Below are 13,780 nucleotides of genomic sequence, written 5' to 3' on the forward strand. Positions count from 1 at the left end.
CCGACGGTACCAAGTGGTTCGGTCAAAATTCTGGAGGTCACAACCATAAAACAATAAGCAGTTACCTGTTTATTGGGGTTTTCTGTAAACTGACAGTAAACTCGATCTTACTGAATTTGCGATAATACCGACAGCTGGAATTCTGTGGGTTATTATGGTGAAATGTGTTTACACTTCCATGGAATCTTCAATCATATAAAAAAATTAATTTTCAGATCTTCTCTTCATTCCTATTTTTAAAGCTTTGTAACTCGTTACTCTGTTCTCATTTGTGTGTATCATGTTACTTGAAATTTGTGTGTGTGCCATGTTCTTTGTTATTGATTGCTTATCTTTTTACTGTTTTAAATTTTAACCCCCACCCAAAGATGTCAATGAACAGAAATGTCAACTAGTTCGTATGTACATATTACAGTACGTATTAATTATTCCGATTATCAAGTATATTCTTCTGATTTTCCCATATCATTTAATTTTTTAATTGGTAAGGAGGTAATAAAGAGTAAATTTGTGCTTAATATATCTTTACTTTTATAGCCTATGGATAATATTCCTCCTATTTTCTCTAATTAGAATCGCTGTTTAATAGAATTAAATTTCAATTCGCAAAAGTGATCACAATGACCGGTGCTTACTACACATCGTATAGTAAACGGTACTTTACTATAGTGAGTTTGTCGTAACGTGATTTGATTGTACAGTTAACTAATTGTAAGGGGGGGTACATGTATTTTTAACTATTTACGTGAAACTTCGGATAATTGGGGAAGCCGCTTAATCGGGCCAAAATGCACTAGTCCCGATGTGTCCCAAATAACCGGAATGGACTGTATTACTAAATACAAAGCCTCTTTCGGAAAATAATTCTGTGGATATCAACAACCTTCTTTAAACTAATGTACTCCATTTTTACCACTTAGTTTTATAAAAAACTAAGTGGTAAAAATTTTATAAAAACTAAATGAATATTAGAGCAGGGCTTCTTAAACTTTTTTCACCTGCAACCTCTTTTTTCCAACCCTTGGTTTTATATATGGTCCAGAACAAACCTCTTTCAGACAGACATAGCCTTAAATTTAAGTTTTTCATACAATTTCAATGTATCAAACGAGGACAGGTGATTATTAGCAAGTGTATAACACATTCCTCCGTTTATACACTTATCTCTACCTTGTACACTGAAGTACATATTGTGCTATTAAACAAAAAACTTTATTACACTCAAATTTATACAGTTTTATAAAAAAAATCCCTTCCAAAAATACAAGCAAAAAAATGCAAAAGTACAATTAAATATGCAGTAAACAAACATAAGAACAACCATAAATGTAAAATCTTTAATGAGATGGATGATCTTGTTTATTTTGGCACAATAAATTAAATCCTGGCAAAATTTTTATTAGTGCAGGTCTCATAGCAACTTCGATGTTGTCAAGACCAGAATGGTATTTTGTCTTTGTTAGAGCCAATGTTGAAAATTCTGACTCATAAATGCCAGATCAGAGTATTGGATATTCAGCACCCTGAAGCCAAAAAAGCATTTAAAGATTTCATCGAGAATTCAAGCTTAAGATTTCCATTACTAGAAAGCTCTGCAAATTCTTCTTGAGCCTGCAATGAGAGATGTTTTACCTCCTCCATTTGTACAATGAATGGTTTTTGTTGTTGTTGAAGTGGGATTTACTGGTGCAAGGGCTGCTATGGCCAAAATGTGCCTGAATGGTTTTTGAACCCAATCAAAATGATCAGTTTTAAAATCTGGAAGAAAATATTTACAAAACTGATTTTCCAAGCATATCAAATGATCAAGTATAATCTGCATTATCAGATTAAAACTGAAATTGAAATAATTTCAATTTTAATTATTTCCACTATGGAAACACTTCAAATGAGTCATTTTCCTCTTCCATATGTTTATTTTTTTTTTCCATAAATGCTTGGACTATATCTTTCAGTAGGAAAATATTAGTGTTCTCTTCCTGCAAAGACAGTCTAAGTATTACAAATTTGTTGAGTTCCTCAAATATATCTGATAAATAAGATAATTTGCAAAGCCAAATGTCACTGTAAAAAAGTTTTGCAAAATCAGTTATTGTCAGACAAAAATAACACTTTCATTTTTTAACTCCCACTGGTCATCTGAAACTTCGTCCACTTGATAACCATTTTACTTCCGTATGCAACAACAATTTACCATAATCAGATCCTATATCCTTGCAAAAAGGAAGCTATTAAGTGCATGACACTTAATGAAGTTGATAACTTTTACTGAATCTTGTAGTACACAGTATTTAGATAGCAGAAATATTCTTAGCCACAAACACATCTTGAAGTACACAGTATTTAGATAGCAGAAATGTTCTTAGCCACAAACACATCTTGTAGTACACAGTATTTAGATAGCAGAAATGTTCTTAGCCACAAGTGCCTCTTGATGAATGACACAATGAGTAAAAAAAGTAATGTGTTTATTATTAGCAGATTTAATTCTGGCTACAAATCTAGCATTTTTTCCCATCAATGCTCCAGCACTGTCAGTACATACACCAACCCAATTACTCCATTCTAGACTTGAAAAATTTATCCATCAGAAAAATATCATCACCTATTGTACACCCATGTAATGACCAACAGAATAGTAAGTCTTCATGAACATAGTCATCATAACAAAATCTGACATATGTTAACAGTAGGGCTCAACTCGTCCAGCTGAATGGCAAATTTCCAAAATTCTTTTAATGATCGCATCATTTGACAAAGGAATTTTACTTATTTCACCTGCATATTTTTTTTTCCACGAATCGTTTCTGTTATTAGTATTAGTAACGGCCGCATGGTGCAAGAAAGCCTATGGCTTATGCTGCACCAGCCAAAAAAAAAAAAAAAAAAAAAAATCCGAACAAAACAATGATAAAAACAAAAAATAAATAACTAAATAATAATAATTAATAAATAAAAAATAAAAAAAATAATAAAATATAAATAAAAAGGAAATTAAACCTATCATCCTATGCGCTTCCCTTACCCGAAAGTACTATCCAGATGACCTTTGAATTTCCCCAAACTATCAGCCTCCGCTACCCATGAAGGCAACTTATTCCAGTAATTTATAACTCACTGGCTAAAATAAAACTTCCTGCAGTCCAATCTAAACATTTTCCCCCATAACTTGAATTTATGTCCCCTAGTTCTAGCATCATTTATAATCTTGAAAATTTTGTCCTCATTCATTTTACTGATGCCTCTCAGAGCCTTAAATACCTCAATCAAATCTCCTCTAAGGTGTCTAGTTTCCAAACTCTGCAACCCACATATTCGAAGTCTTTCTTCATAAGGACGCCCTTTTGCCGATCTCACCAGGCGAGTTACCCTTCTTTGCACCCTTTCAAGAAGCTCGATGTCTTTCTTTAGGTGCGGTCTCCATACTTGAACACAGTATTCCAAGTGTGGTCTAACATAAGCCTTATATAATGGGATTATCACGTCCCTATCTCTACTTGCAAAAGTTCGATAGATCATCGATAGAACACCATGGGCCTTCCTTGCAACCTATTTACAATGCTCAGAGAATTTCATGTCTGACTGTATCGTAACACCCAAGTCCCTTTCCTCCAGTGTTGGGTTTAGTTGAACTCCACCAAGTGAATAAGTTTTTTTGGGATTACTGTTTCCCAGGTGTAATACCTTACACTTTGTTGGATTAAAGCACAGCTGCCATTTTTCTGACCATTCTTGAAGTCTATCTAGGTCTCTCTGAAGAAGCTCAGCTTGACAGTGATCATTAACTACTCAACCAATTTTAACATCATCTGCAAATTTAGACATCACACCCTCTATCCCTTCATCAATGTCGTTTATGAAAATTAAAAACAACAGTGGTCCTAATACTGATCCTTGGGGAACCCCACTTCTTACATCAACCCAATCTGAGGAATAGCCATTTATCACAACCCTCTGCCTCCTGCCCTGAAGCCATCCTTCTATCCATCTAAGGATTTTTCCAGTGATTCCAACCTGTTCCAGCTTATAAAGCAACCGCTCATGTGGGACTGAGTCAAAAGCTTTGCTGAAATCTAAATAAACAATGTCGAAATTATTCCCTAAATCCAGCTCGTGAGTGACCCTTTCGAAATAGAGAACCAGATTTGTTAAACATGATTTTCCCTTTACAAAATCATGCTGAGTATCCTTGAGAATTTCAATTCGATCCAAATGATCCTGAATTCCACCCTTGATCATTGCCTCCATGATTTTCCCTACTACTGAAGTCAGACTGACAGGTCGATAATTTCCAACTTCACTTTTAGAGCCAACCTTATGTATGGGAGATACATTTGCACTTTTCCAATCCAAGGGAATCTCCCTAGAGTCCAGTGATGCTCGCATAATTAGCCTCAATGGTTCAATGCACTCGCTTGCCGCCTCTCTTAAGATTATAGGGTATATTCCATCAACTCCAGGAGCCTTACTGGTCTGTAGGCTCGAAAGTTTTTTCATTAAATAATCTTGCGAAATTTCAATATCATTAATTACATATTTTTTAACTTCGCTCCCACAATTTCCCATTGCCACAAAAGGCTTTTCATTTGTAAATATCGATGCAAAATAACTGTTGAGTTCATCTGCAACGGCAGCTGGTGTATTTATTACTATCCCCTTTCCCTTACGTAATGGTCCGATCTGGTTTGTCCTGCTCTTCCTGGCATTTATGTATGTGAAGAATTCTTTATCCCCCCCTCTTTGCTCTGTTTGCTAGTGATTTCTCATAAACTGCCTTTGCCTGTCAGACCTTTTCTGTGGCTCTATTACAGATCACCTTGTAGCTGTTATAGGCTTCAGTACTTTTTATTGCTCTGTAACCTTTCCATGCCACCATATTCTGCTAGAGTAATGTGGCAACTTCACTATTCATCCAACTTGGAACCCTTCTCGTGGAGTATTTTTTTTTAATGGTATATACGCATTCAAGGCATCTGTGATTAATGTTTTAAAAGCGTAATACAGTTCAATTGTATTCATTCTCAGCGCAATATCTACCCAGTTAATAGAGGCCATGTAGTACCTTAAGGCATCGTAATTTCCTTTTCTGAAATATATTTACATATATTTGGACATAGTTATGCTGGACGATGACAACAGAAACGGATAGCTCGTTAATTATTGTTGATACATTGAAAGGGTTAGGCCCTCGAAAAAGTCCCTTTCAATGTATCTTATTGCCATAATTAACATTTTAATGGTATTTTTATAATTTATTGCTTATGTCATGGCATAGATTGATTTTTTCCAGGTCACGTTGGGTACCCGCCATGGTTTATGGTTTACCTAATAAGCTAGTATATCATATTTTACCTTTAAAAACTCTTACCACTATTAACTTAACTCATATTCTATATATATATATATATATATATATATATATATATATATATATATAGAATCAAATTACTAAAGCGTAGATCTGGGATATTATAATTACTAAAGCATAGAACTGGGATAATATAAGATTATACAAAGGGTACTAGGAAAGTTTTGCAATATGACGCAACAATGAATCACAGGAAGCTGCTTGTTGCTGCATGTTGAGACATGTTCATACGTGCATAGTAGCCGCCGTGCCAAGTCGATGGGCTCAGTTATTCATTGGTAGTGAGAGTGTAAAGTGCTTGCGATGGCATCGTGGTCACGAAATGAGATAAGGACAGTTTTGCGGTACAATTTCGTGCGTGGTTTAACCATAGACCAGTGCTTAGAAGAAATGACTCTTGCACTAGATGATGATTGTCCACATCGTACAACGATATTCAGGTGGTATAGAGAATTCCAAAGGGGAAATTTCACTCTGGAGGATTCTGAGAGGCCGGGAAGGCCACGAACATCAGTTACGGAGGAAAACGTTACTGCTGTGAGGAAAATGCTTGACGAAAACAGGCGAGTGACCTACCAACAGATAGAGGATACTTTGGGCCTAAATGCTCCAGCAATTCGTTCGATTCTGCAAGATCATTTGCACGTGAAGAAACTTTGTTCTCTCTGGGTGCCGCATCAACTGACTGAAGAGCAGATGACACGACGTGTGACTTGGTGCCGGGAGATGTTAAAAAAGTTTGATAAGGGACAATCTCGGTATGTGAACAACATCGTGACAGGTGACGAGACTTGGCTGTACTATTACGATCTGCTGACCAAGGCTCAAAACAAAGTTTGGGTCTTTGATGATGACCACACACCCGTAATTGTCAGAAAATCCCAATCTGTAAAGAAGAAAATGATAGCTGTATTTTTCAAATCGAGCGGAATTGTGGAACGTGTCGTTTTGGACACGCAGAAAACAGTCACAGCTAAGTGGTATACTGAACAATGCCTGCCTAAAGTCATTGGATCTATGAAGAACCTGCGGCCAAAGTCAAGAATGGACACCTGGTACCTCCATCACGATAATGCTGCAGCTCACCGCGCCAAAGCCTGCACCGAATATTTGACCACGACAGGACTGAAACTTCTCAAGCACCCTCCATACAGTCCAGACCTTGCTCCCTGCGACTTTGCACTGTTCCCGCATGTGAAAATGAAACTAAAAGGGAGGCGGTTTTCCAGTGATGAGGACCTTCTACGGGCTTGGGACAAGAGTGTGCTTTACTCCCTGGTGAAACTTGGCAGAACTGGTTTAAAGATTGGTTTCGGAGGATGGAGAGGTGTATTGAATGTAGAGGAAATTACTTTGAAAAAATTAAATAAACAAAGCTGTATTGCAAAACTTTCCTAGTACCCTTTGTATTAACCAATCAGATTAATGCCATCTGAGATAGAACATTAAATCCATCGTTAAATATATGCAGGAATGAAATAATGTTAAATTGTAAAAATGTAGAAGCCTTCCTGTAGTTTAAAATACCCGAAGCAATCCAAGAACAAACCGGACCCTAGGCAACAATGGTTAAACATAAATATTAAATTCAATAAAAAATATACATAATTAGCCAACCATGCAAGGGACTTTGTTGAGGGCTAAACCCCTACAAAATACATAACCGATGGCTGGCAGAGCCATCAGTTTCTGTTGTCATCTGCCTGTATAACTAGGACTGAAAGATATCGAAATGGACACAAGTTAGGTATTAAAATAAAATAATATAACAAAATAGTAAAATAAGCAATGCTGAGAACTAAATAATCTGCTAAACATAATAAACTAAATTAGCTAACAAAAGAAGAACAGAGAGAGAAGGCTAGTTAAAGTACTATTACTTTAACTAATAGGTATGGGTAGGTATGAGACATTCCTTCAGACAGGCTATTGATCCGCTCAAAGCCCCCGATGAAGCAGTGGATTGATACCCATGTGATGGAATGTTTTTTGAAAAATTGTAGCACATTATCATTTGGCATTGATATTTCCAAAAATTGCATTGCATATTATCATTTAGTATTGATATTTTCATTATCAGTTAGTAATGACATTTTCATTATCATTTAGTATTGATTGCTTCATAGTAATTTTAATATGTTTACATTAACTTAACGTTTATAGGCCTAACAGACTTAAGATAGCCTACAATATCCTGGCTTGATTACCTGATCCATATACACACACTAATACCTATAGTAAAATACCATTAATTGAATTAATCGACCAATATTTAATCATGTACGTATAAAAATACCACCTTATTGAATTATCGACCTATATATATATATATATATATATATATATATATATATATATATAACTTATGCATAAATGAACTTTTCCTCCTCTTTATTTACCATTTAAACTGCCTTTGGGAATAACTTTCCTTCTTATTTATTTCCTGAAAATTACAGTCAAAAGTAATTAAGAGCCAGAAGTCAATAACTCCCAACCCAAACACAGAATAAAACACTACAAGGTTACTATAGTAGGTTCCAATCATGTTTTTGAGTTACACAAGAAACTAAACATTTTTAAAAAACAAATTAAAAAATAAATCACTAACTGTAAGGTCTTGCCGAATTGATTTCAGCTGGTCACATGCATAATGGTAATCCTGATTTTTTATCCAATGGTCTTTAACCATGCCCAATGATTTACGCAGTATATGTATAGGCCTGATAGTGGAAGGATCTGGAGCCTAAAGATTTTAAAAAATAAATAAAATGTAATATATTTTGTATACTGTATTTTAAAAATGAAATTGCCATTCATCAAACACACAAGAATTCAAGCTAGTGTAATATAAATAAATAAAGAATAATGAGAAAAAAATAAACGGTGAACACTTAAGAGCAAACAAGTAACATGAAATCCTGAGTTAAACAATAAAACATCACAGCGTATCTATTAGCAGTTGAAATTAATGTATAACCTTCTTGAGTCCTAAACTGGAATTTTACAATATTCTAACTATTCAAATCCAACAAAAAAAAAAAAAAGGGGGGGGGGATGAAGATCTACAGTCACTACCCAAAAAATTAGAAACCATTGTTGTTCTTGTTTGTGGTTTTATGGCACAAAAGCTGCTTCAGCTATACTGCACCTGTTCAAGTTTTGTTATTTTCAGCTACGTTATTATGATGTTGGCATATAAGATGTGATTGGTAAAATTTATTAGCCTGAGGTAGGTAGAGAGTTCATTTACATCTGATTTGTCTCCTATATTAAGTTGAAGGATTAATAGTTCATATGCATGTGGTTTGAAAGCTGAATGGCAGGCAGTTTGGTAATGCGGACATACTATGATGGCACGCTTTACTATGGTCAGACACTGAGAACATTGTGGAGGCTTGTCTTTCAAATCACATGCAAATTGCACATTTAATCCATGTTAACTGCTCATTCACCATTTTTTGTAAAGTTTTATCAAGACAGCTAGTGAAGAAGATAGGGCTATAATTATTTGGATTGGGTTTAAGTGGTCCTTCCCTGGTTTTGGAAAAGCCAGCACAAACAAATGCTGCCAAAAGTCTGGATGTGTGTCCTCAAGGTATATACAACGTGCATAAGGAATTTTTGGCAAGATGTTTAATCATTTAGTAGGAGATTCCATCCGAACCTGCTGCACTCTGTTTTGATTTGGCTAAGGCTTTATACAATTCATTTATAGTAAAGGGTTGGTTGTAAGGAATCTCATGAGTTGTGCAGAAATTAATTTTGTATTTTTTGATTTTGAAAGACTGCTCTATATGATGATGTTGCTGACAATTCCTCAAAGGTTTCTCCTAGTAGGGTTTGCAATTTTTTTTGGTTATGTCATGACTTTTCCAGCTCATTATTAGTTTAGGGGCTGCTGAATATTTGCCTGAGATTAATTTTATTCCAGATAATTCTAGTGTCTGTATTTCTATTAATTTTGCTGGCAAAAGATATCACGGAGCTTTTTTAGTGCATATGGGCTTATTGCCCAGGAAGCAAAATAAATAAAATATGAAAAATATGAAATATCAAGGACTCTTTCTGAGATTTTTGACAGTGGTGCAAAAGCAAGCATAACTTGCTTTTGCTCTGGTTTTCTTATATATTAAGAGAATAGTGGTGATGGAGAACTTTCTGAATTCAAAGCCTTATTTTTCTCTTTCTTTGCTCCAAGCATTCCTCATTCCACCAATGTGTGTAATGTTTATGGTATTGTCTTTGGTACTGAATTTTGCTATTAAGATTATTTAGTTTGTGACATAAGTAGATGATTATCCCCTTGTATGAGGCAATGGTCAGGCCACACCTTGAGTACTGCATACAGGTCTGGAGGCCTCATTTTAGGAAGGATGTAGAATTGCTAGAACAAGTACAGAGAAGGGCAACAAGACTGGTGAGAGGAACAAAGGGATGCTCTTACGAAGAAAAGAAAGTTTTAAGTTCTGCAAACTGAAGTGTCTGGAAACTAGGCACCTGTGAGGTGAACTGATTGAGGTGTATAAGGTTGTGTCAAACCTTGAATGGTTTGAGCAGGCTCAATGCTGATGGGATTCTTCCTCTTGATTCCTCAAACCTTAACTCAAATTGAGGAAAGACAGTTGTAGAACAGATGTGTGGAAATTTTCCTTTAGCGACTGGGTAGTTGATTGTTGGAACAAACTTCCATCTGCCGTTGTGGAAGTTGATAACTTAAATAAATTCAAGGAAGGATTAGACAAACTTCTGGAGCAAATGGATGGGTGAAATGGGAAGGTTTTTTTTTTTTTTTTTTTTTTTGCTGATGCTGTATAAGTTTGCTTTCGTGCATCATATGCTAATGCTAAGTAACAGCAATTTTGATATCAGAATATCTTATAGTTTTCTTATCTAAAGAGGCAGCACACTGGTATTTTTCCCAGTTTGCTTTGCACAATTTCCATTTTTTCCTCTCTTATACCCTCAAACAGATGGGCAGTGATCACTATTACAGGGATCATTTAAAACAGACCAGTCGAGAAGAGGAAAGCAAGTCAGGGAACAAATGGTGAGATCAATTGCAGAAGTTCCTGTAGATAAATGGACATGGGTGTAAGTACTTATGTTTGTTGTTTTTTTGGTTTTTAGGAACATTAGCAACTAAGGCCACATTGCTCCAGGATATGCGGTGGTCATTCCCTGACCCTTCCGCATCCTCCGTATTTGGTGGTGACTGGCTTGAACCCTCGGGTCTAATCAAGAAGCGTGTACTATGCACTGCTGCTCCTTCCCACCTGGCAACGGAGGCGCCTGTAAGTACTTATGTTTAAGATCGTTGAGTTCTTGCTATCTAGAAGTTTTTCAGTCATCCATCCTCTTTTGTCTATATGAAGAGACTCCAAATGGTACACCTATTAGAGTCCCCCATCAAACAGAATGGAGAGAGAAATTGGTTAACTAGATCTTTGAAATTTTGCAGTGTATATGTATGGTTAAGTGCAAGACAGAGTGAAACCATGGTAAAGGTAATTCCAATCACGATGCGTAGTGCAAGTGCTTCAAGGAGTGTTTGCAGCTAAATATGCCTGGATGAAATATTAGTTGTGGTTTTACGATCTTGCCTACATATATATTTTAGTGCTTGACTGAAATTCGTATGTGGAGTTAAGTTTGTTTCTTGAAATAAACACTTGCAGGATTGTAGACAGAAGTCAGATCTTTCATATTGTTAAGGTTACTTCAAAGCCTGTGACAATTCCACTGAAGAAGTATACACATTTTTTGGACTTCATTACTGATTAGGTTATTGATTCAAATGATTTAAAATGGGCTGCACGTTTGAATCGATCTGTTTTGATTTTTTTTTCTTTTCTAGGGAAAGCTGGCAGATCACCACTGCTCATATCATCAGTTGCATAAAGTTTCAGGACTGGTTCATGTTCTTGCCCCTTTTCATCGATTTCCATAATATCAATATTTTTCTGTGTTTTGTCTACAGGTTTGGCACTGCTTATTGGTGTTGTATCTTCAGCATCTGGTAAATTATAATGGGTGTATTAACTGCCTGGTCAACTTTTGGTTTCATTTACTGTACTGCCACTGCTGTTGCTGCATATGTTCTCATTGATGGTAGTAATGGTATCTGCTTTCTGGCTTCTTAGTATGTGACCTTATGTTCAGTTTTATATTTCTGAACTTGCTTCTCTATTTTCCATATACTGCAGTCTCTGGAATAAGCAGGATAGTTTCCTTTGCAGTTTGAGCTGTGAGGAGACTGTTTATTGCATTCTTTATCATTATGTTCATTTCAGCCACAAGTGGCACAAATGCATACTGTTTGGAAATGGCCATACTTTTGACACTTGGGGCATCGTATTGGGGATGTACGGTTTTACCTGGCAATTGAGATATCCTGCTTTCACTGATGTTGGTAGAGTAGGAGGTTTTAAAGTAAGTATTATAGTGTGCTGGTATCAGTTTTCCATACTTTTTAATTAGGATTCTTTTATCAGGTATGATATTTAGATTTTATAATTCTTGTACGATTTCTTCTTCAGAGCTGTTTAGGAGGTCCCATTCCACAATAACCTCTTTTGAAGTATTTAAAGTACCATTTGGAGTGACTTTGATGGGATTCTTGCCAAAAGCTGTGGTTTTAAGAAGCTCTGAATTTTGGTAATTTGTTGTTTCTACAAGTAGGTCACCTGATTTCAAGCAGGAAACCATTTTTGGTGGACCAGCTATATATCTTCTAGACATGTTTGTAATGAAAAAGGGAGAAAGTATGCTATTCTGTTATGGAATGGAAAATTAGAGTGAAGAGATGGTTTGGGTCACATCGTTCTTTTGTCTCTTGGCAGTAGATGCATTAGAATTATCTTGCTGCCGATGATGTTCAGTTTGATCCCTAGATCCAAGTGTAATCTGGTTTGTTGGGCACATTGTTGCTCCTTTTTGCCCTGAAAGGACTACTTTTCCTTTCAGATTCTGGCCCTGTTATGGGGAGGCAGGAGCAGTACCACCTAGTGACCAAACAGCTGAAGAAGCTAGTTTGTTAACAAAAAATTTAATAAATATAATAAGAAAATGTGATTTTTCTTACTCAAAACCTGTTAAGTAGAGAACCACTTACAATGAACTGAGGATAAGATGCTAGAAATAAAAGTGAACAAAACTACACAGAAAGATCACTCTACATGTTGTTCAAGAAAAAATCACCTGGACACTACTGCTTGGCACTCAGGGCCTTAGAAATGTATATTCAATATCGAGTAAGGTCACCATTGACCAAATTACATATATGTCATGGCATGGATTCAAATAAGTGTCTGAGGGAGTCCTATTCCAGTTCTGATCATTCTTCAGTCAGAATAGTTGCTAGTTGCTCTGTTGTGGTCGACAGAGAACTGCAAAGCCAAACTGCCACTTGAAACGTATCCTAGATATTCTCAATGGGAATGTAATCTGGAGAATTAGGTGGCCAAAGTAAAGGTTAGAAATCTTGGGAATATTTCTTGAACTATTTAGATACAATGCTGGATAGTTGCATTGTTGTCGTAAATGGATCCATCACAATCTAGGTAAAAATAAAGCACTGCAGGGTGAAGTTGGCCCGATATGACAGAAAAATATTCACTGAATATAACATCATCATCATCATCATCAGCCATCTTCAATCCACTGCAGGATGAAGGCCTCTCCAGCAACTTTCCAGTTCCTTCTGTTTTGAGCACTGGCCATCCATGGCCATCCTAAAAACTCATGAATTTCATCTATCCATCTCCGCCTTTGTCTTCCAGGTTTTCTTCTAGCTCTTCTTGGGTACCATTCTGTTATTTTCTTAGTCCATCTGTCATCATGTCTTTAGCTATGTGTCCTGCCCAAGACCATTTTAGTTCTTTAGTTTTGATAAGAATGTCCTTTACTTGAGTTTGCTGCCTAATCCATGTGTTTCTCTTCTTATCTAACAGTCTGATTCCCAATATAATTCATTCCATTCTTCGCTGTGTAGTTCTTAGCTTCTCTTCCATTCTTTTGGTGAGTGCCCAAGTTTCACTTCCATAAGTCATGGTGGGGAGTATACATTGATTCATTATTTTACGTTTCAGACAAACTGGAATATTGCTCTTCAGTATGTGACTATATTTCCTGAATGCTATCCATCCAAACTTTATTCTTCTCTTGACTTCCAGCCATTTATCATTATTACAGCTAATAACTTGTCCCAGATAAGTATATGACTCCACCTTTTCAATTACTGCTCCTTCAATCATTATTTCCCTTTCCGTGGCATACTTGTTCATCATTACTTTTGTTTTAGCCATATTCATCTTTAGTCCAAAATCCTTACTAACTGTGCATAACTGATTAAGATTTTCCTCTAATTCTTTGGGATCGTGGCTTATGACCACAATGTCATCTGCAAATCGTAAA

General features: G+C 36.0%; 1 protein-coding gene across 4 annotated transcripts in view; it reads right to left on the reverse strand.

Annotated features, from left to right (window-relative positions):
- Positions 1-13,780, reverse strand: part of LOC150076627 (uncharacterized) — a 404,400-nt gene that overhangs the window by 83,220 nt on the left and 307,400 nt on the right. For all 4 annotated transcript variants that reach the window (XM_090386197.1, XM_090386196.1, XM_090386195.1 and 1 more), the window contains one exon: positions 7,977-8,111. In XM_090386197.1, the coding sequence (XP_090242323.1) occupies positions 7,977-8,111 (135 nt within the window). The remainder of the gene's footprint in view (positions 1-7,976; positions 8,112-13,780) is intronic.

This window comes from Mastigoproctus giganteus, chromosome 12 (assembly GCF_048544385.1).
Source record: "Mastigoproctus giganteus isolate SK-2022 chromosome 12, ASM4854438v1, whole genome shotgun sequence".
In the NCBI taxonomy this organism is placed as follows: domain Eukaryota; kingdom Metazoa; phylum Arthropoda; class Arachnida; order Uropygi; family Thelyphonidae; genus Mastigoproctus; species Mastigoproctus giganteus.